Source organism: Neomonachus schauinslandi, chromosome 1, assembly GCF_002201575.2.
Source record: "Neomonachus schauinslandi chromosome 1, ASM220157v2, whole genome shotgun sequence".
In the NCBI taxonomy this organism is placed as follows: domain Eukaryota; kingdom Metazoa; phylum Chordata; class Mammalia; order Carnivora; family Phocidae; genus Neomonachus; species Neomonachus schauinslandi.
Window position 1 is genome coordinate 58,689,409 of NC_058403.1, and position 21,449 is coordinate 58,710,857.

General features: G+C 42.2%; 1 protein-coding gene across 2 annotated transcripts in view; it reads right to left on the bottom strand.

Annotated features, from left to right (window-relative positions):
- ZBTB20 (zinc finger and BTB domain containing 20) overlaps positions 1–21,449 on the bottom strand; it is a 632,172-nt gene that overhangs the window by 24,422 nt on the left and 586,301 nt on the right. The window contains exons 9-10 of one of the 2 annotated variants that reach the window (XM_021692619.2): positions 17,752–17,915; positions 17,195–17,382 (exon numbers count right to left, since the gene is read on the bottom strand). In XM_021692619.2, coding sequence (XP_021548294.1) covers positions 17,195–17,382; positions 17,752–17,762 — 199 coding nt within the window. In that variant the 5' untranslated portion in view covers positions 17,763–17,915. Of the gene's footprint in view, positions 1–17,194; positions 17,461–17,751; positions 17,916–21,449 lie in introns of those variants that run through there. The other variant, XM_044919731.1, reaches the window with a different exon arrangement.

Below are 21,449 nucleotides of genomic sequence, written 5' to 3' on the forward strand. Positions count from 1 at the left end.
TAACTTAGGGAAGCTAAACTGCTTGCTCGCAGATGTTACAGAGATATCTGTCATCAGCTTTGATAACTGGGTATGTATTTTTGCATAAACAATGTCGGAGGGAGATTGTTTAGAATATTTTCACTTGGTGGCCACTGGGTGTCCTCATTTACAAAGTAAATAAGTAAATACACACTATTTACTGTAGGTCACCAGAGGGAATAAGACACTAGGTTTCTCTTTGGCCTTTCACATACTGGGTATAAATGTATTATTGAGCTTAGAGCCAGGTCAGATATGGGTACTGTTTATAAATGCTCAGGTAAAATTGGTAAGGTTTACAACCAAAGTAACTTTTGCAGGTTGTAGACAGAATTTATAAGGCCATTTCCTCAACAGAGGGGACTATGATCCAGCTATTTGTTTGAAAATTGGCATGGGATTTTGACTATCTGTGTAGAGAGCCAGGAGAGAGGAGCAGAGAAGGTCTTAATTTATTCTTTAAAAGAAAAGAGAACACCAAATATCTCCATGGGATATTTGTTAGATTCTGTTTTTATCTCAACTTCTCTGAAAACCAATTAAAAATAATAATGAGAGAGACAAAACAGGTCCTTTTCCTGGAAACCTAACATAATGAGGAAAAACAGTACATTGAGCAGGGTCATATAGTGATTCTGAATCATTTCAAATTTAAAGACAAAGAACTAAGTTATTTCTTTGTGGACCAGTTATCCTACCTGTAACATGAAGTTGCATTTGCTTCACAGGGATGTAGTAGGGGAAATAAAACAAAATACGGAGGCACGTTGGGTTCCTAGGAAGAGAAGCTATACCTGACAGATTTTAGGGCAGTACTAACATTCTAATTGTCGTCGAGTCACAGTTGTGTGTCTTGTCCTGGACGGCAGACGGCGGCAAGTCAAGGTCAGAGTACGTGCAGCCAACAAATGTTTGCCGCTCTTAGGCACCAGTGTGATGCCCTGCTGGGTCATCACTTCGTGCTCTGTAAAGTGATTTGTGCATGCCTAGGATTGTCAGTACTTCTAAACTTCTATTACATATATCTCTGATGAGGTTCTTTCCTTGCAAGGCCAACAGGATTTCCAGCCCCCTACCCTGGAAATTTCTCCAACTTGAGATACAGAACTACTGCTAAACATATAACAACACTTGCCTTCAGATGCTACACTTAACCAGCTAGCTAACCTTTTTCAAAAGCCAAGTTAACTCTGCTGCAATCATTTTCTCCTCTAGTGTATATCCTCAGCTGAATTCTTATTCTCTGGCATGTTGTTTCAGTATATAAATCAGCCATACGATTCTGTGCCACAACCAACAATTTATACAGATAAGATCAGGGAAACTAGGAAGCTCTGTGAGCTATTCACTGCCTTTTAGAGATGTTCGCTGGTCTTATTTGGCTTTGCTTTACAGCTTTTTTCTATTTTTAAAAGACCACCCGCCCAATGCTCTAGTAGAGCTGTCTGTAACTCACAATCAACCATTTAAATGTGCAACAATGCACAATAGCCAGGTCACTTGCACCCTGAGATTGTACTAAAGGATCACAATGTACACAGAGTATATGGAGAAGTATCTCATTTCTTCTAAAGATCCTTAAATTCCTGGGATTTCTAGCATTTTCCAACTCTTTAATTAGTAGATTCATTTTTGAACTACTGTAACCCCAAAGACACATATCTGCAGAGCCCTCCTGATTGTGTTTTTCCCTAAGCCTTTACTCCTTTCAGTTTCCCCGGTTTGTTCCTTTAATTTCACTTTCAGAGCTTCTTGAGGCTCAGTGACTGAACACCACACAGTGCAGGTTTCATCTGATGTACCGGCGCCTGGTGTGGTCTAAGACACACTGGTGTTTTGTTCTTGAAGTACAGCACTGAAGTTCTGAACCCTAGACTCCAACACAAAGGAGATCATTAGCTCATTTTAAGTGTCTCTTTTCTTCCCTCCTGGCCCCCTTCTACTCACCCCAGTGCTTCCTTAGTCCTATGCACTGGCCACAGATGGCAACCATATTCTAAAGCTGAGTATATACAAAATCGTGCCATGGAGAACAGAGTGGCTTCAAAGTTAGCTTTCTATTCAAGTAGTATGGTGGAGACTCTGGAGGAGTGAACTCATCTCTCATTCATTTAATCCACCATTCATTCAGCCAGGAGTTTGTTTTCCTACACATTCTTCTAGTGTCCAGCCAGTTGAGGGAGGATGGGTGTGAAGAACTCTCTGGAGGGCCCTTCCAGCAGGAGGACACTGGGATTCTAAGCCAAGCGCTTGTCGCCCTGGGCCTGCCTGTTGTTGATCAAATCATGCCAGTTCCGTGAGAGGAGCTGGGGAGCACTGCGTGGGGTGTGGATTTCCCAAGAACTGCCTTCTGCTAGACTGCGGTGTCCCCTAGACAAGGATTAGACCAGGGAAATGGGTGTCCCCTAGACAAGGATTAGACCAGGGAAATGGGTGAAACAAGGAGGAGGGCGTGGGGTTGCAGAAAACTCTGTAGGATGGTACAGTAATGGGAGGTGGGAGTGGGAAAACCTTTCCTTTTTCTTGTTTCAAGGTTTGCTGGAGCTTTCGCCTAATCATCTGTTTGAGCATCTTGAAAATAAGTATCTATTTTCATGATATCTATCAAAAACAGGCACCAGATTATACTACAAAGTTGACCTTAACCCTGCCATATTGTTACTAGAATCAAAACATGTAGCAGCCTACATCCAACGGAAAACCATTCTGTTTTCCCAGCATAGAAACCAGAGGGTATCTGTGATGCACTTTGTTTTATAGGTCTCCTGAAGTGAAAAAACCCAGTAAAAAATCCATACTTACACTTTCACCAACAGGCAAAATACTCACAAACACGATCTACCCTTCCTTTCACTCCGTTCTTCCCCACCACATTCATTCATTCATTTATTCATTCAACAAATATTCTCTGAGCAACCACTATGGCCAAGCACTCTGCTAGGTGCTAAGGATCCAGCAGTGAACAAGATAGGACTTCTACCCTCACGAGTTCTTCTGCCTGGTCCAAATAAGCATTTAATAATTTAACTGCCGGCATGTTATTTGAGGAACAGGGATGATTTGTCTTACTTAGAATTTCTTCTCAATCTTTCTCAAACATATTTCTCGAAGGTCTAGACTCCTTTAACTAAGATGTTCTGTCTTGACTCTCTCTTACTCTATTGTTATATTCTTTCCTTTCTTGGCTACAATGTTGAGAGTTCAGATTGCAACTGCTACCTTTTTCCTTTTTCTTTTGGTGGGACTGCAACCCTGAGGGATTGTTTCTTTTCAAGCTACACATATATTTTCTCTGTAAATAGTGTACCATCTAATTTGTGTCTTTGGATTCTGCTGATTAGGTGTCAACATATGATTTAAGGAGTCCTGCATATGAGATGCAGAAATCACAACTCAGTACGTCACTGTTTTAAAGCTCTGACTTGGGATTTATAGAGACTTCGTACAGTCTAGGTTAGCATTTGATCTGCACCTCTTACTAAGAGACTTATAGCTCAAGTTCCATACCCACGTGTCCCTGGAATGCTACACTCAGCTGCGAAAATGCTCCGGAGTTAAGAGAAGCAAATGTCCAAAATGATCTCCATTACCAAAAACTATGTGGGCACCACAGGGCAGGAAAGGCTTACTCGGTATAATGAGCCAACAAGTCTTACTGAATTTCTTAAGATTATATATATATTTTTCAACTCCTGCAAACTGCTTCGGATTGGAAGAAGGTAAGTGAGCTGGGTGATTCAGAGCAATCCTTCTCTGCAGTGCAACACATTTACTCTTTTCACTTTGCCTCTATTTTCAATTATTTCAAAATACTCTGAAGCCATCAGGCACACTGTCTTTCAAAAAGATGAAAGATGAGTTTCTTTAGTTGTAAGCAGGTCTCTTCGGAGAGGGCCCTGGGATGTGGCAGCACAGCCATTTGCCCGTTCTAAGGACCTGCTGTTTTGTCCTTTTCGGCTATCAGTGCTGGGTGATGGCTCCCGTGGAAGGAGGATGCACAGCAGAGCCAGGTCCAGCTTCTATGATGACTTATCCTGAGCTAAGACAGCACACAGATCCCTTCCCTATAATTCGAAAATCTCTCATTGACTGGAACGCACTTGAGGACAAGAAGGAACTTAATAGGTCAAGACTATCCTACTGTCATATCATTTAATAATACTCTAAACCTTCCCTATACCAAGAAGAAAACATTCAGAAGGATTTTTTAACTTGTTTGAGCTGCAGTTCCCTTATCGCTAAAATGGAATATTTTGTAAGAATGACGGCACTTGACACACAGTGGATGCTTAGTAAATATTAGTTCTCTTCCAATTTTAGGACAAAAACCCACACCAAGACAAATGAGGGAATGAAGGAAGGCAAAAAGATAATGGAGAGGCTTCTCAGTCTACCTGGGCCTGAATCCGAGAAGGGGCAAGGAGAGGGGCAGTGGCCTTTTCCTAAAGTGAGGAGGGTCACTGTCCCACATACTCTCTTACAGATGCGGGCCTCTCCTCAGTCACTCTCGGGGGGGGGGGGGAGGATGCAGGCCCTGCAACTATGACATAGATCATTTATGTTACATCAATTTTAGTACATATTTACTTAATAATTTAAAACATTTAAACTAGAGCTAATGCTCAAGTTCACTGAGTGTTGGCTGTCTTTCTGGTGCTGTTTTAGGAGCTTTCCATATAGCATTCCATCTAATCCTTATAATAACCCCAGGAGACAGATACTATTTGCATTCTCATTATGCACATGAGGAAATGGAAATATAGGGAGGTTAGGTAAAGACATGTAAAATGCATTCATAGGTGGAAGTTCACGTTAAAAAGAGCACATACGTAGACCGTGGGGGTGAGAACACATTTTCTGAGCAACACATGGTCCAAATCTATTCCATTATCAGATAATGAAGAAATAGCTTTAGAAGTCTGTTATTACATCTGCCTCTGCCCTGCAGGCATCTTGGAGGGACTTCTTTAGGAACCAGTCCACGTTTGGATGTTCGTATGGGACTTGCTTCTTAGTTTACTTTTGGGGGCCAGGTTTGAGCATGCAGATTCTGTTTGGGATATATCTTGGGGAAGTGGCTCTTTCCTTCTTTTCGTTCTCTGACCCCAGCCTAAAGAAAGCTATACACTGTGTACCAGAACAGTACCCACATAGGCAAGCATGCCTGTATGCATATCTTCTTAGGAGGTTCATAGATTCTGAGAGAGAGGCCCAGTCATGGTACCATAATACCAAGCCTTCCGGTCAACATTTCTTCTTCTAGAGGAGTCCTTCTTCTGGAGGGAGAGGGTAGCCTCCGTATGAAGGCCCCGCCTGTATCACTGCCCAAGGACAGTGCCCAGGTCTGCTTGGAATGCCTCTCAGCATGTTAACCCAGGATTAATGTCTACTTCAGAAACCCAGGATCCAACCTTTCCTCTGGGACCCTTAGGTCAGGAATAAAATGGAATAAACCAGATTTCTGGGGGTTTCCTTAAAACTGGGGGAAAAAAATCCTAACCACCCCATCCTACCAAGCAGAGACCTACAGTATTTCCCTGAGGAAAGGCTATGCATCCTTTCCCCTGGAATTATCATCTAATGGTCAAAGTTCAGAATTTGCATGTGTATTTTCCAGGAGACATGGAATTCTGCTCTGTAGCTCAAATGCATATATACCTTCCTTTTACTGTCTCCTTTATACCTAAGTACCCAGTTGAGATATGAGGCAAAGAGACAATAAGTGATTATACAGAAAAGAAAATGATTACCAAAAAATTAATGACAAAGTTAATTTCACTTCTTGCAATTCTTCATGTGGTATTCTTCATATCACACCAAGCACTCTTAAAAATCATGTATGCCTGGTTGAATACTGCATGAGATCTTGGTATAAAACCAATAACATGAACCTAGTTAAAACCACTGAAGATAAATGAGTAGGAAGAAATTCTTTTTTGGAGTTCGAGAGTAACTCAAGGTCCATTTTGGCATCAATTATGAATTCATTCTTCCTTGTGAAATGATAAAGACTCATATTCACAGTTCTTCCATGTAGTTGTTTTTGTATTCTAGCAGCGATAAAATAATTTTCTTATTTGTTCTAGAAGTAATTTAATAGCAGAGGAAAGTAACATTTGATTTAGTTGGTTCCAGAACAGCATCTTGAAGTAGAAGTAATTGCAGATATTGTGTGTCCAGGTGACAGTGGCCTTAGGGATGTCTTCAGCCATCAAAGAGAACAATATAGATCAAGTAAAAAGTTTAAAAAAATCTCCACAAAATAGTGAACTTGAGGATGTCTTGTGACAGTGAAGAAGTACATGAGAACAACACATAAATTTGTTGTCAGTAATACAGAGCGACTTGAATTGAACCTGTCATAAAAGAATTTCTCAGAATGTGACATTTTCAAAAAGATTATGCTTTAAGAGAATTTGTTTTAAAAATTTTGGGAAGGAGGTTCCTCAAAAAGTTGAAAATAGAGCTACCATATGATCCAGCAATTGCACTACTGGGTATTTACCCCAAAGATACAAAAGTAGGGATCCGAAGTGGTATGTGCAACCCAATGTTTATAGCAGCAGTGTCCACAATAGCCAAACTGTGGAAAGAGCCAAGATGTCCATCGACAGATGAATGGATAAAGAAGATGTGGTATATATATACAATGGAATATTATGCAGCCATCAAAAGGAATGAGATCTTGCCATTTGCAACGACGTGGATGGAACTGGAGGGTATTATGTTGAGTGAAATAAGTCAAACAGAGAAAGACATGTATCATATGATCTCACTGATATGAGGAATTCTTAATTGTAGGAAACAAACTGAGGGTTGCTGGAGTCGGGGGTGGGATGGGAGGGATGGGGTGACTGGGTGATAGACACTGGGGAGGGTATGTGCTCTGGTAAGTGCTGTGAATTGTGCAAGACTGTTGAATCTCAGATCTGTACCTCTGAAACAAATAATGCAATATATGTTAAGAAAAAAAAAAAAGAAGAAGAAGAAGGTAGCGGGAGGGGAAGAATGAAGCAGGGGAAATCGGAGGGGTAGACGAACCATGAGAGACGATGGACTCTGAAAAACAAACTGAGGGTTCTAGAGGGGAGGGGGGTGGGAGGATGGGTTAGCCTGGTGGTGGGTATTGAGGAGGGCACATTCTGCATGGAGCACTGGGTGTTATGCACAAACAATGAATCATGGAACACTTCATCTAAAACTAATGATGTAATGTTATGGGGATTAACATAAGAATAAAAAAAAAAAGAAAAAAAATTTTGGAAAAATTTTAGTGCTCAAAGTATATGGTACCTGTCCTCTGGCTAATGCTTAAAGATTACTAAGGATTAGTGAATATTTGTGAAGGCATCTGAAGAAGACATGAGCATTCGTTCTTATTAGCTAAAAGGAAGAGAAAGCCATGCTGGAAAGGAGGAGAGAAAGAACTAAAATAATACAATTACTGATTTGTTGGGCTTGGGTAGTGACTTTACATTTCTTTTTCATATATTATCATTCCAATTGCTGTGTACATGGAAGATCTAATTCTCTCTCACCTCGCCTATTTAATTGCAGAGTCTCCCTTAATACTGGTTTTTATTCTTTAGTCTATAAATGGGCTTGAGACTCTTGTATCATAAAAATATTCCTCACCCTGCTTTTGTATCACCTGTTCATTATTTCTTTGTAAAGTATTAAACTTCTTTAAAGAGTAGTGCTGAGTTGTTGCTTTCTCACTGATCTTCTCTTTGCTCTTGAACCCCCTTTTTTGGTGTTTTTGTGATGCATCTGACTCTGCTCTCTTAACAGCCACCAGGAAGCCACAAATCCTTGGTGTCTGCAGCACCCAACACTGCTGCCCCTTCTCCCTGAGGGTCTTTTGGACTATCCTGTTTTTCCTATATCTCAGACCTTCTTTTCTTCTCCTCCTTTGCTGTTCCTCATTCTCTTTCTTACCACTCACTGTAAGTATTCTATTTTCTCTTTTTTCTCTCAACAGTCTTCTTTGAATTTACTCCCATATTCATGGTGTCAAGTTTGGCTTCTTAACAATTTTTTTTTAAGATTTTTATTCATTTATTCATGAGAGATAGAGAGAGAGAGAGGCAGAGGCAGAGGGAGAAGCAGGCTCCCCGCGGAGCAGGGAGCCCGATGCGGGACTCGAGCCCAGGACCCTGGGATCATGACCTGAGCTGAAGGCAGACGCTTAACTGACTGAGCCACCCAGGCGTCCCCAAGTTTGGCTTCTTGGTGAAAGCATTCGCTAGCCCTAATTTCAAATCTTCCTGCTGTACTCCACTACCCTGTTTGTGACTCTGTTAATTGTCTCCATTGGGTCTACCCCTGGTGTCTCATTCTCAGCATTGTTTAAAACTGAACTGTATTCTACTCCTCTAAACATTTCCTTTTGTCTCCTCTTTTTGATATGTTGGAGCTGGCTCTGATGATCTCCTTTCTCTTAACAAACACTCAATCAGTTCCTAGAGCTGTCTACCCTCATCCACAAAGTCTGTTGAACCTGGCTCATCACTATCCCCCTTCAGGTTACCCAAAGTCTGAACTACTGACAAAGCTTCCCAGGCTCTCTCCTCCCTCCAGCCACCCCTTCCCACCATGCACCCTCTACACCCTTGCTAAATTAGAGCTTCCTACAGCAAAGTTTGAGGATGGCAGCCCCTACTTAAAACCTGTCCACAGCTTTATACCAAAATGTGGACTCCTTATCCCTTACCCTCATGCCTTACTTCCAAAGAAATTCTTTGCATTTTTCAAGAGAGCTCAAATGGAACCTTTCCTGATAAACTGAACTGGATATTACTATAAACTGGATTATGATGTATTTCATGAACTTTCCAACTTCTTTCTCAGATAATGGTGATTTGAGGACATGCACTAAGTTTTAAGATTTTTGGTGGCAAGGTCTGGTTGTCTCTACCTTTGTATCCCCACAGAAGTCCGTGTAGGGCCAGGCACATAAGATGTACCCTACACATGCTTGCCAAGTGACTGAATCAATGCTGTGGTGCTTCCAGGTGTACAGGACGTATCTTTAACCACTCTGCAAGGTAGCTGTTTGTGAAGGCATCTGATCTTCTCTACGAGATTCCAAATCTCTGTACAGAGGTTTCCAGTTTATAAAACTGCATCCTACACAATACATAGGCCTGGTTCTCCACGTTGAAAGCATTCAGTAAATCGGTAGATGAACAGTCCTGACTCTCTTTCTGTCCAGCAAATGTAAGTTCTCCTTAAAGCCAACTGGGTAGCTGGCAGCATAGTATGGGGGGAGAAGGAGTGGGATTCTGTTTTTAGTTCTTCGACTCACTATGTGGAAATATTTTTGTAGGACACTTGCCCTCTGTGGGCCTCAGTTTCCTCATCTGAATAATAGTGGATTTAGATCAGGTAACATTTCATCTCTTCCAGTGCTGATAAAAAGGACTCACCGGTACACATTCCCTGGAGGGAACAAAGGATACAGAGGCAGGAGAAAAGCGAAAAATGCTTATTCAGCCGGTGAATTAACAGGGGGTTGAGTCGACTGTGGAACTTGATGTGAGGAGATTGGTGGACGGATTTGACTTGAAATTTCTTAAAGCAAGGAATTCTGAGAGTCTTCATGCATGCTCTCAACTGGTCCTAAATTATCCCTCTCTGAGGGCAATTTTTGTTTTTTAAGTCAGGATGTGAGAATCCCTGACAGATATGGAGGAACACGGATTTTATATAATGAAATTTGCCACGCGTGGAGGAAGCACATATCAAACGGTCACTAGCAGCTGCAGATAAGAATTAAAGATGTATTCTAGCAAGATATGGGATGGCAAGATGAAGAACAGAGCCCTGAAAACCAGCAGTAAGTCTTAACAATTATATGTGGACAATCATAGGCACCCTCATGCAATATTTGGGAGAGCAATATGGCGTGGAGCAGCTTGAAGCAATTGGTCACGAGACCAGATCTGCAAGGGGAACTGGGAGGATTTCAGAAGAGGACAGATTGCTAGAACCTGGGGAGACCACAAGTCAATGACAGAGTTCCAGCGTGACACTTACAGGGGACTCTGTGGCTCCAAGAATGACCCTTTCTCAATAAGAAAAGTTATTTTGAAATCTGTTCATCAGTAAATTACTACTAGGTCCCTCAATACTTTCTTACATCTACTGACTGAATGAAAGAGGGTACTTGTGCCTATTAGAAAATAAGTGGGTGTCTTGTTTTATTTTTTAATTGGGAAGGAAATGTCTCTAGAAAGGATATGCAATTCAGCCCACCTGAATTTTCATGACAGGCAATGTTACCCAAATATAAAGTGCCCCACGGGTTTATATTAAAATGAGATGAAGTCTAAGAAGGTCTGAGTGTCATAACTGAACTGCTCTGTTTTCTGAAAACACCCTTTTTTTTTTTTTTTGGTCTCTGTGGCTTTGTTTCTGTTCCTCCTGTGTGGAATACCATTCCCCCTCCCCTTCTTTCACCTTACACACACCTGCTCTTTCATGATCCAGGTCTAATGTCCCCTTCCCACTGCTTCAGGCCCCCTCCTCAGAAACACTTTAATACTGCATTTGTACACCCCCCGTCACAGTTTTCTAGTTTTAGCCAGGTGTTTGGGAACACTGAGCTCCTAAATTGGGGGGACGGAGTCTTGTTGGTGTCTTTACCTCTAGCGCTCACTGAGGACTTGCATAGAAGCAGGGGCTCAGCAGTATTTGATGAATGACTAAATGAAGGAATGTGTGCATGAAGGGTACAGGACTATTAGAAATTATTGCATGAAGTGACCATGGAAGACATCCAGTTAAATTAGCAGTGTAGGGACACAACAAGTTTTATTAAAAGGGGGGACAATTCTATAAAAAGAGGTAGACTGTGACAGGAAACTTCAAGAAAAAGACTTTTGACAATAAATGTGTTCCTAGATGTGCCAAGTAGTGGCTCTAGGAATTAGAGCAAATAAAAACATTAACTGGCCTTCTGATGCACAGTGCTGGACTAAGCACTGAAACCTCTAAATAAGAGGGCATCAAAGGTAATAAAAGTAAGAGATTATGTACCAATTAACTCAGAGGCAGAAAGGTGACTGTTTATAAAGGGCAAGACTATCTTTAAAGAAATGAGTCCACACTTAATAGGTAAGAGGTTTGCTTGGCTAACGACATAGCAGAAAGATAGTTGAAACTGTTAGCTATGAAGAGGTAAACATGTCATTCTTCATAGGAAGTAGAATAAAAAGGGATGCAGGGCACTCGGGGGACAATGAGGACACTCAGTTATACCAAAGATGCTCTATTTACTGTTTAACTGATACGGAATCTAGCAGAAAATTAATTGCAAAGCCATAGGATAATAGCTATCTGTGGTTGCTCATTCCAGCCCATTTTGATTATATTTCTTCTGCAAATTAGTGTGACCCCAAAATGTTTTCAGGATTGTCCAACTTGTCCTAAATTCCATAAATAAACTCTTTCAGAGGATGCTGTTTTTTGCCATGTCTCTATTACGGTTCTTCACAGATGGACCATTTTTGTCCTTTCAAAGCCTAAGAATAACTCAGTTATCAAGACATACCCAAATCCAGTTCATCTGCTCCTGTGGGATTCCAGTTAGTTTAGACACATCTGCTGAGATACACGCATTTGAATCCAAATGAAGCTTTTGTTTGATTATACATTTTGAACATTTATGGAGGTTTTTTGGGGGCCAAAATGTTTTTCATTTTTTGGCACTCCAAACAGAGATCTTCGGTTATAAACACTGCCTTCTGAGCACCTCCAGCAGAAATCCAATCTTTTCATGTGAACAGGTGCCTCAGGAAGTTTTTGGAAGGTTTTACACTGCATCAGCTTTCTGATTGGAAACTTTCTGAACACACAGTCAAATTTGCCAAGGAGACCTTCAAACTTGCCTGAGCAGTTTTCACTCATACAGACATACATTCACACATACAGACAGCCCAAGTGAAAGCAAATCAGAGCCCTGTAAAACTGCAGTGTCTTTCTTAAAGGTTAAATACCATACACAATCAAACTGAACAAAAAGGAACGCGTGACAGGAGAGAGAACGAACTAATAGCAAGAACGGAGGTGCAAATTCTTCAGGAGCGTGCTCCCCTTAAAGCGTTACCAGAGAGTTCAAGCGACACATCCTCTCAGTGAGACGCTATCTCACCCAGTTTCGAATGCGCACCCAAGCATTTGTGATTTTAGACACTGTACCTTCAGTGTCTTGCTACCCATTTCTTTTACTCACAAACTTGTTCAAACATTTATGTTGAAACAAGTCCTTCTCCGACACAAACGGGCCAACCAGATTCAAATCCAGGAAGAGACAACACTACGCTCTAAATCGGGTTCTTTGGCAAAGCCCATATTTTACCCGATTCCCTACAACGTTTCTTTTCCAGTTTGAATATAAACTGAAGAGCAGAGACAGAGTAAAATAACTTTTTAAGCCTGAAGCCTGAAAAGTTATTACAGAGTAAACTCACTCCCCCATTGGGCATGCCCGGAATTCAGTGGGAAATCTGCTTTCAAGTTGTTCCTATAGCCCTGGACCAGATGCTCTAAGGTGGCCAGAAACCTTTGTCTACACCCACTTAGCAGATTTCTGGCTCTTTATCAGGGACTAAGAGGTTTATTTGCAGAAATGAATCATTTCCTTCAAAATATCCCTTACCCTATTTACATGCTTGCATATTCTTTCCATTTTGTTTTCCCCCTACAGCTTTACTAAGGGAATTAATTATCTCGAAGAACAGGAACATACAGTAAGTACATCTGAAATACAGGATGAGGCGCAGTATGTCATCTATTAGGCCTGGCTAAGACCAGCAGCTGATGCTAAATGGGAAGGAACATGCACCAAATGTTTTTTAATCACAAAGTTAGTAATTAATTGCTCTTTAAAATACATTTTATGCTTCTTTCTGTCTGTGTACATGAAATGCACATTTATTACATGCCAAAAATTACAACATTATGGTTTAAATGTGACTGGCACGGAAGTCCGGAAAGCAGAGTTAATGTTCCCACGGCAACTTTAATTCTGTCTGTGTGCACATGTAGGGCCATAACGGTCTCCCGCTCCAGGATAATACATATAGGTGGTCTGGGGAGGGAAGCTAAAGACCCATATCCTCGACTGTAGTTACAGGAAAGAGACAAAGGGTAAAAACCGTGCTCCTTTCCACATACACAGAGACAAAACAATGTCCCCACGCCTGGTGTTGTGTAATCAGGGAAAGAAAGAATCGGCTGTGGTGCTGGCACTCAAGGGGACAGTTTCTGTTGCTGTGGGAACCTGAACTTTGCATTTCCTGACTTTGGGGTAATTAAAATGTCAGCCTTAATGTGGCATTAATGGAGTTTGCCATAAAAAATCCTCTTTGTTTTGTTCTCTTAAAAAAATTGTTTAAAAGTTCAAACTGAACTAAGTGTACTAAAAATTTTAATCTCGGGGACTTGGCCTGGTGATGGAAGTTGGGGGAGGAGGGGGGAAGTGAAGGGTCGGGAGGGGGCAGACCGGCGAAGGTGGAAGGCCAGGGAGAGAAAGGAAGGGCCCAGCAGTCTCCTCAGACGGTGCTCAGCCCCAGCAGTCATGCTACCTATGGAGCTAAAGTTAAACCCACCCACACAACAGTTTGGTAATGTGTAAAGGTTAAATTAAAAATAAATAAAAACTGTTAATGCATAAGTGCATCTTGGCAAGGACACAGCAAATGAGACAGCCTGCTGAGGCCAGTGCAAAACACCGGAAGGTAAGTCACCACGGATGTCGGCTTCCAACCAAACAAAGACATCAGAATAGGTGGCTCCGCGGCCAAAAGTCGGGAGCACTGCCAAAGGGGGGAGAATCGCTTCTCCCTTCGATGGAAGCCTTATTTGGGGGAAAACAAAATGGAAGAAGCACGCGAGTCGTAGTTCTGGGCGAGTGTGCCACACGTACACGACTGTGACGTGCCGCAGCTTGAGAGTTGTCAGGCTAGGGCGGGCTTCCTCTGCTCTGCTGACTCGGGTTAGGCCTCTTTACACGTCTGAAGAGAGAGCTCGGCTCACCTCTTCCTCAGCCTGTTCCTCAGCAGGGAACCATTCTGTCAAATACCTAGGGCTTTCGTACCCTTTGCATTCCAAAACTCATCTCAACGCCTTGCGTTCTCGTCATCGGAGTTCGTTTACCACTGGAGTTTTGGAAACAGTGAAGAGGCCGCAAGCTAGGAGGTCGTGGGGGAATGTCGCTAGGAGGTCATTGGTAGTGGGCGGGCCACGGAGCAGCACCCAGTTCCGCAGCGATAGTAACCTCACCATCTCACAAGGGGAAGCATTTTTCAACCCTATTCCTTCTTGGTTTGGATATGACTGGGATCTTTGGCAAAATTTGAAGTCACTGGGCAGGTTAAGTAGCCAGCTGAGAATTTTAGGGGTCAGACTTGTCTAAAACATTGGCCTGAGTCCTTCAGAGGTGACAACACTACGTCTCACCTGCTCTTACCAGGTCATAGGCAGAGCTGACTCTCTTGTGGGGATGCTGATCCACAGTGTTTTAGAACTCAGTCACCAATACGAGTACACATTTTCAAGAATGCCATTTATGGGCTTGGAACAGAGAATTCAGGCTGCTTACAGGGAGAGCAAATACATAAACATCCCTCAGTATCTGAATGAGTTAACTACCGAGCAAGTCATTCATCGACAGAAGTGTCAATTTTCTCAGTTTTCCTACCCATAAATTGGGAAGAATTATAATGACTGACAGGAAATGGGCATTAGAGCATGACTAAGAATAATTTTGCTAAACACATAACAAATAAAAAGGTGCTATAAAAATTCAGGCACTTGTGAAAGCTTGGAACACCACACACTGGTGGAATGTTTCTGAAGTTAAAGAGACTAACAAGTCAAGGGCACTATTTTTAAATGCCCCAAATCTGTTAGTTCTAAATAGGAACAGAATATTTTACCTTAAAGAAATTAGGCTTTTAAATTAATCTATGGTAAGAATGACATTTGAAAGTAAAAAAAAAAAACAAAAAACAAAAAAAACTTCTTGAATGCAAGAAGAGCATCCAAAAAATTTAACAGCTTAAAATAAACCTCTTTCCTGTCTTCTCTCAAGCAATCTCCAAATGGACAGATTTCTGTGAATCTTTCCTAAAAACAATTTTCTTCTAAGTCTAGGCTCAAATCAGGACAAACTACGATCCAAATATATTTGGAGAAAAGCATAATCGATTTCATCAACAGGTTAGGACAGAGAGGACGTACACATCTTAATGGCAAAATCGGAATGACTTTCTATGCAGCTGGAGATTAGGTGTCTCCTCCCTATCTGTTCTCCTTCCAACTGCATTCGGACACCTCACTGTGAGCTCCGATCTCCTGGCTCCCTCTGGGTCACTTCTGAGCTGTACGGCAGCATGACGCTCATACAGTTTCTTGTTTGTATTCCAGGCTAATGCCGAGACCTGGCTGGAGGATGCTTATGGTAAAGTACAATAAATGAAGCCCGGTGCCTTCTCTATTCAGCAAAACATTCATTTTGCTGCAACAGGGGATTTCTGGGCTAAGGCCATTCTATGTAATCTTCCCCATAAGGTGTGGCAGAAGGCCAGGCGATGAAGGTGTGCGTGCAGGAGCTCCAGGCCCTTCTCCACAGGAATGGGCTACCTTCCTGGTAGGTAGGGACAGCGCGCACATGCCTACGGGCACTGTGCCATGTGATTTTCCAATTCTTCCTGTAATTACTATTAGGCTGGAGACTGCCAAGCAAGAAGGGCCAAGGATGTTACTATTATGATGGTCCACAGAACACAGTCCTTGCTCCTGATCCCCAGGGCTCTCTACAGAAGCAGCAACTTAGAACAAATCACACGGGCTCTAGAGATTCGGATCCCGTTCTTTCTCGTTTCACTTTCTAGTGACAGCTGGAGCAGCCACCAGAAGAACAAGCTCCTTTTCACCCCGACCTCAACCCCTGGGTTGTTTGTCCCTTTACTTAAGACACTATGATGATGAAGCAAGTAGGGAATGGAATCGCCCAGACGCATCCACTTCTTGCCCACTTTGCAGAGTTTTACATTTGTTTTGTCAGAAAAATAACAAGAGGAGATTTAGACTCTCATTTCCTAATTAAGGATGCTTGTGTCCATGGACAGGATAAATGGAGTCCTTTTTTGAAAACAAAACCGTCTTGGTCTTATTCTTCCTCCTTCTAAAGAAGAACACGCCAGTTCTTTGCCTGTTACTAGACATCCTGTATGCAGATCAGTTCAGAATACTTGTTGGGTATCTTAACACCAAAAGGAATATTCTTTCAGGTCAGACCCCAAAATTATTCCATTCCTTTCCACTGTCCCACCACACATGTTCCTTTCTCTTTGAAGTATTGGGCTACACTTCAAAAAGAGAAAAGCTCCGAAACATGATTTATCAACTTCTTAAAATAGAATTTGAAGAAGTGACTCCCCGATTAGTGGGAAGACAGCAAAAATAAACAGCAATGGAGTGATTTCAATGGCGACGATCTCATTAAGCTGCCCATTTCCAAATTTAGCCCGTAGGCAGTTTTTTTTAATTAAAAAATATTTTTAACCTGAATTCTTATTGGCTACGTGAAGTCTGGGTGGATTCTGAATTCTTGGAAGCCATTCTCTTTTCTTCTGTAAATTTATGCTATCCTTTAACCACTTCAAAATAAATTAAAAACTGGAAGGACGGAAATTCAGCCAAGCCAAATGAGACTCCAATAACTAATGCAAAGCTGACTTGTATTATGTAATTTCAAAATGGATGTTTCCTGTGTCTAACTGGCTTTTTGAGGTCCATATTTGGTGGTTCAGTTTAGTCATGGTGGAAGTGCTGTTATTCAGATCGCGGGGACAAAAGAATAATTAGAAAACGGTAACCCAACTTTTTTTTTTTTTTTTTTTGAGTGAATGTTATGAAAGAAAATGTGGTTCATATAATGAATCAGCCTTTTGAGGCCAAGTGGCTGGACACCTGGTTTTAAAATATACTCTAGCTTTGAAAATATGGACGTTGGCTGAATCAAAATGGAGGCAAGTTCCCTTTGACTACTCTACAAGACCAAATGGAAATGGCTTGTTCGGAATGCAAAAAAAGCCAGAACCCAGGGGAGAAGCACGCCGCTCCAAGCGCCACGAAGACACCATCACCTTACTGGTGTACTCACAATCAGATGACCCGGTGTGAGCGTGAGAGTTTGTCAGTGAATGTGTTGAGTGGATGAGGGCTGGGTCTGGAGACAAAACAGCTTCAAAGTTCAGGCAGGGAAGGCCCGGCTTGGCGCTGGATCCACCCGGCTGAGTAATCTCATTCTCCTCAGATGCCTTCTGGTTTTCAGCTGTCTTGGGTTTCTTCCTGAAAATAAACAAAGGGCCCTTTGAAGGAACTGACTGCATATTTGGGAAAAGGCATTTTTAGAATCTGTTAAAGATAACTTGATTTTTTTTTTCTGAGGGGGGAGGGGAGGGAGTCCAGTATGTCCCTTGTTTTAAAACAAGCTGATTCTTGTTTTTTTCCCTCCAGTAATGGCCTAACTGGGAACACATGAAAGCATATGGGCCAAGCAAACAGCACCACATTTGGACTCTGTTGGCTGCATAAAAAGACCCTGTCCCAGAACTTTAGACAGATTGAGCTACGTATGGCTGACATTATCCAAGAAAGCATCCTTTTTCCCCCTTAAGAGTTTTAACATGGTCTGGAAAAATACTAGTGGAGGTTTACCGTTCTAGCATTTGTCAGGAAGCTTAGAGACAGGACCCGTGGAGTAATGGGAGGAGCACTGGACTGGGAGTCAGGAGACTTGAGCTATGGTACTAGCTGTGCCTCTAACTTGCTGTGTGGCCTTGGGCACCTCACTTCACCTCTCTGGGCTTCAGTTTCCTCATCTGTAAAATAAAGGGCTTGGATTAGAAGGCCTTAAAGGTTCCTTCCAGCTTGAAGTTTCTATTCATGGAACGCATTATGGAACATTCAACTTTCTTGCTGTTATTAGATTTTACTTTAGATTAACACATAATTTCCAATCACAATCTAAATTTGCAGGCTATATAGATGAGAGGGTAGTGATGGAGGTTGTTGTTAAAGTAGCAAATGAAAAATGAAAAGATGAGCTTAGCTTCTAGCAGGTAAAGCGGTAAGGTGTCACACGGAGATCCTCTATTCCAAATCTTTACTCATCCAAAGCTGAAGATTCCCTTTGTTTGTTGATTTAGTACATGACTCTGGAGTATGGGAGGGTGACTGTGTGTTTGGGGTGGGAGGAAGAGATGGGTGAAGGGCACTAGAAAGTAATTATTGCCCACTGCTGCTTGAGGTCAGGAATAGGAAGCAAAAGAGCTCAGGTACCCGTCGGCTCTGGTGTCCTCCCTCTCTGGGACGATGAAACTGACATAAACACAGAAATACTTAGCTGACACTGCATGTACCTTAGGTCCCAGCCAAACCGGGTTATTAGTCATACCCTGTACATGCCCTCCAATTTCCTTGGCTCTGTGCCTCTTTCTATCATTATGTGGATGGTGACCAGAGAAATTATTTTATTTTATTTTTTGGTGGAAGACTTTGTGTGCAACAGAATTTGTTGTAAGTAGCTTTGTTTCCATGTTTTTCTCGTTTCTATAAGCCTGGCAATGGACTTGTCATACAGAATATTTTGTATCGGAATTTGCTGTACGGGGTAGTTAAATCTGCCCTCGCAGAATATGGTGTTATGATTAGCATGCTGTGTTTCTGGTCCAACAGGTTGTGAAATCAAATCTGCTTTTTCAGAGGGCAGGAGGCAGAGATAGCATGGTAAAGATGAAGAGAGAGGGGAAGCTTTCAGACATATTTTTCAGCATGGAGTAGGCCAATATAAGAGAAGCAATGAATTGCAATGCTTTACCAATTGTTTGTTGGATGCGTGACGATGGAACCGACCCCAACTCTTGAGGGTCTACGTGGACCTCCAAAGCCCGGTTTCCGGTGTTCAGTTTAAGAAAATATCCAAGATCAAAGTCTCCAAAGCTCAACTCTTCTTTATTCTTGGAAACCAGTGCCCCCTCTCAGACCCCTCCCTATTTCCATCACTGTTGTCTGTCACCCGCTTTGTCATCAGGTTGGAAACTGTAGGTGAGTAACACCTTTCTCTGACTTAAAGCCAATTCATCAAGTCCTGACAATTCTGTTTCCTTCATATTTTTTCACATCCATGTTTCCTTTCCATTTCCACCACTATCACCTTAACAGTTTTATTTAGACTGTTGTTTATTTACTGGCTCTCTATCCTCTTTGACCTCTCGGAGAAAATCAGTTTAGCCCAGCACCCCAAATGAGTCCTAAATATGCTCTAGCATATAGACCACATGTTGGCCACACAGGACTCTCAAAGTTCTTGAAAATTCCCAGAACGTCTTGGGGTATCTACATCCTTGGCTCTACATCTTTGTTCAAGTTAGTTCCCTTGCTTTGAATGTCCCTTTTACAACTCTGTTGAAATCATATTTATCCTTCTTACTTATTAAAGGTTGTCTCCACCTTGTAACTGTCTTGATTTACCTCTACCAGATGGAATGTCTCTTTCTCTCTGAAATTCAACTCCGTCCCACCTTTCTCTGAAATTCCAAAAAAATCTATACTTCTCCCTATTTTACTCGCTAAGTTTTGTTTCAATAGTGGTTATTTACGTGGTTATCTGCCCCCCCCATGAGACTGTAAACTCTGAGAGAAAATGTCTTAGTTATTTTTTAATTCCCTGTGTTCATCCTTTCTTTCCTTCCTTCTTCCCTCGCACCATTCATCTAGTCACATATTCATCTTAAAATATCATGCACCTATGGTGTGCCAGGATAGGTTAGGGAATGCAGCAAGCCCGGTTGCTATCCTCTCGGAGTTTGCTCTCTAGTGTGTACTGTTAAGCAGAATAGCTTCGACAATGCTGTCATTCGAGGGGTGCCTGGATGGCTCAGTCGGTAAGCATCTGCCTTCGGCTCAGGTCATGATCCCAGGGTCCTGGGATCGAGCCCCGCATCGGGCTCCCTGCTCGGTGGGAAGCCTGCTTCTCCCTCTCCCACTCCCCCTGCTTGTGTTCCCTCTCTCGCTGTGTCTCTCCCTGTCAAATAAATAAATAAAATCTTTAAAAGAAATTTTAAAAAAGCTGTCATTCAATATTTGTTTGTTGATGGAGTGAAGCAGAATAGAATTCAAGGTATATTTTGAGGATAGTCATCGTCTAAATCCCAATTAAGTTTCCCTATTCTTTTGTTTTGTTTTGTTTTTATTTATTTGAGAGAGAGACGGAGAGAGCACAGAGGGAGAGTGAGAGGGAGAAGCAAACTCCCCACTGGGCAGTGAGCCCGATGCGGGGCTCGATCCCAGGACCCCAGGATCACTACCAGAGCCGAAGGCAGACGCTTCACTGACTGAGCCACAGGAGCCCCAAGAGTAGGACCATTTTGCTTAACAAAGCTGGACTGGTCCTCATGAGTCCTTTAAATATCAGCATGAAATACTAATGGTAGATATCACTTAACAGAAAAACTTTTTTTTTTTTTTAATATTTATTTCTGATGCTTACTGACAAGGCCTCGGCTAGTTTTGGATTTCTGTTTCAGGAAATTGAAAAAGCCCTCTTTCAAACATGAGTATATGACCAAACAACCAACATTACTTTTTTAACACTGCAAAAATGGTATTGTTCTTTATATAAATGCCCTTGCTTCCTTCCCTAAATTTGATCCTGCTTCCTACCTGGCATTTTATTCCACACCCTCCTGTGTGTTGTCTCAAGGATCACCTATGGAGAACACTCGCAGTACAGAGGCACTGGAAGCCACGTCTACCAATGAAAATATTGAAAAGTCAACCTTCTGGCTCACCCCCTCATTTGCTCATCCTGATACCACTGGGCTTTTTCCACCTGCACAGATAACGGAGAGCCACCAACTGTCCTTAGAAGCAATCCATTTCTCATCTCACCCTCTCTGATAGTTCTGCTGGACTCCTTTTTCTGGAGCCGAGAAACACTGAAACATAGCAGCAGTCTGTCCAGACATGCACAGGTGCTGTGATGTTGCCCCGTTTTTGCAGTTGATAGTTTATTAAGGAGGAAAAGGCAAGTCCTGCAGTAATTAACTGAAAATACCTTCTTTGGTTGTGCAGAAAGAATCATATAAACATGGCACATCTGAGGGCAAGTCTGTCCAAGCCTCCATGGCTATGCATTATTCCCTGGAGCCTTTAGAGGGCAGCAGCACACAGGCTACTCGGGCCGCACGTGGGAGAGGCAAACTCCCGACCAGACCAGAACCTTCCTCCTGGTCACCATGCCAAAGGTTGGTTTGCCAAGCTCTGGCCGCTCAGCCTCTTTCTTTCTTTTCAGTTCTCCTTCTCCCTCTCTCTCTCTCTCTGTCTCTCTCTCTCTCCCTCTCTCCCTCCCTCCC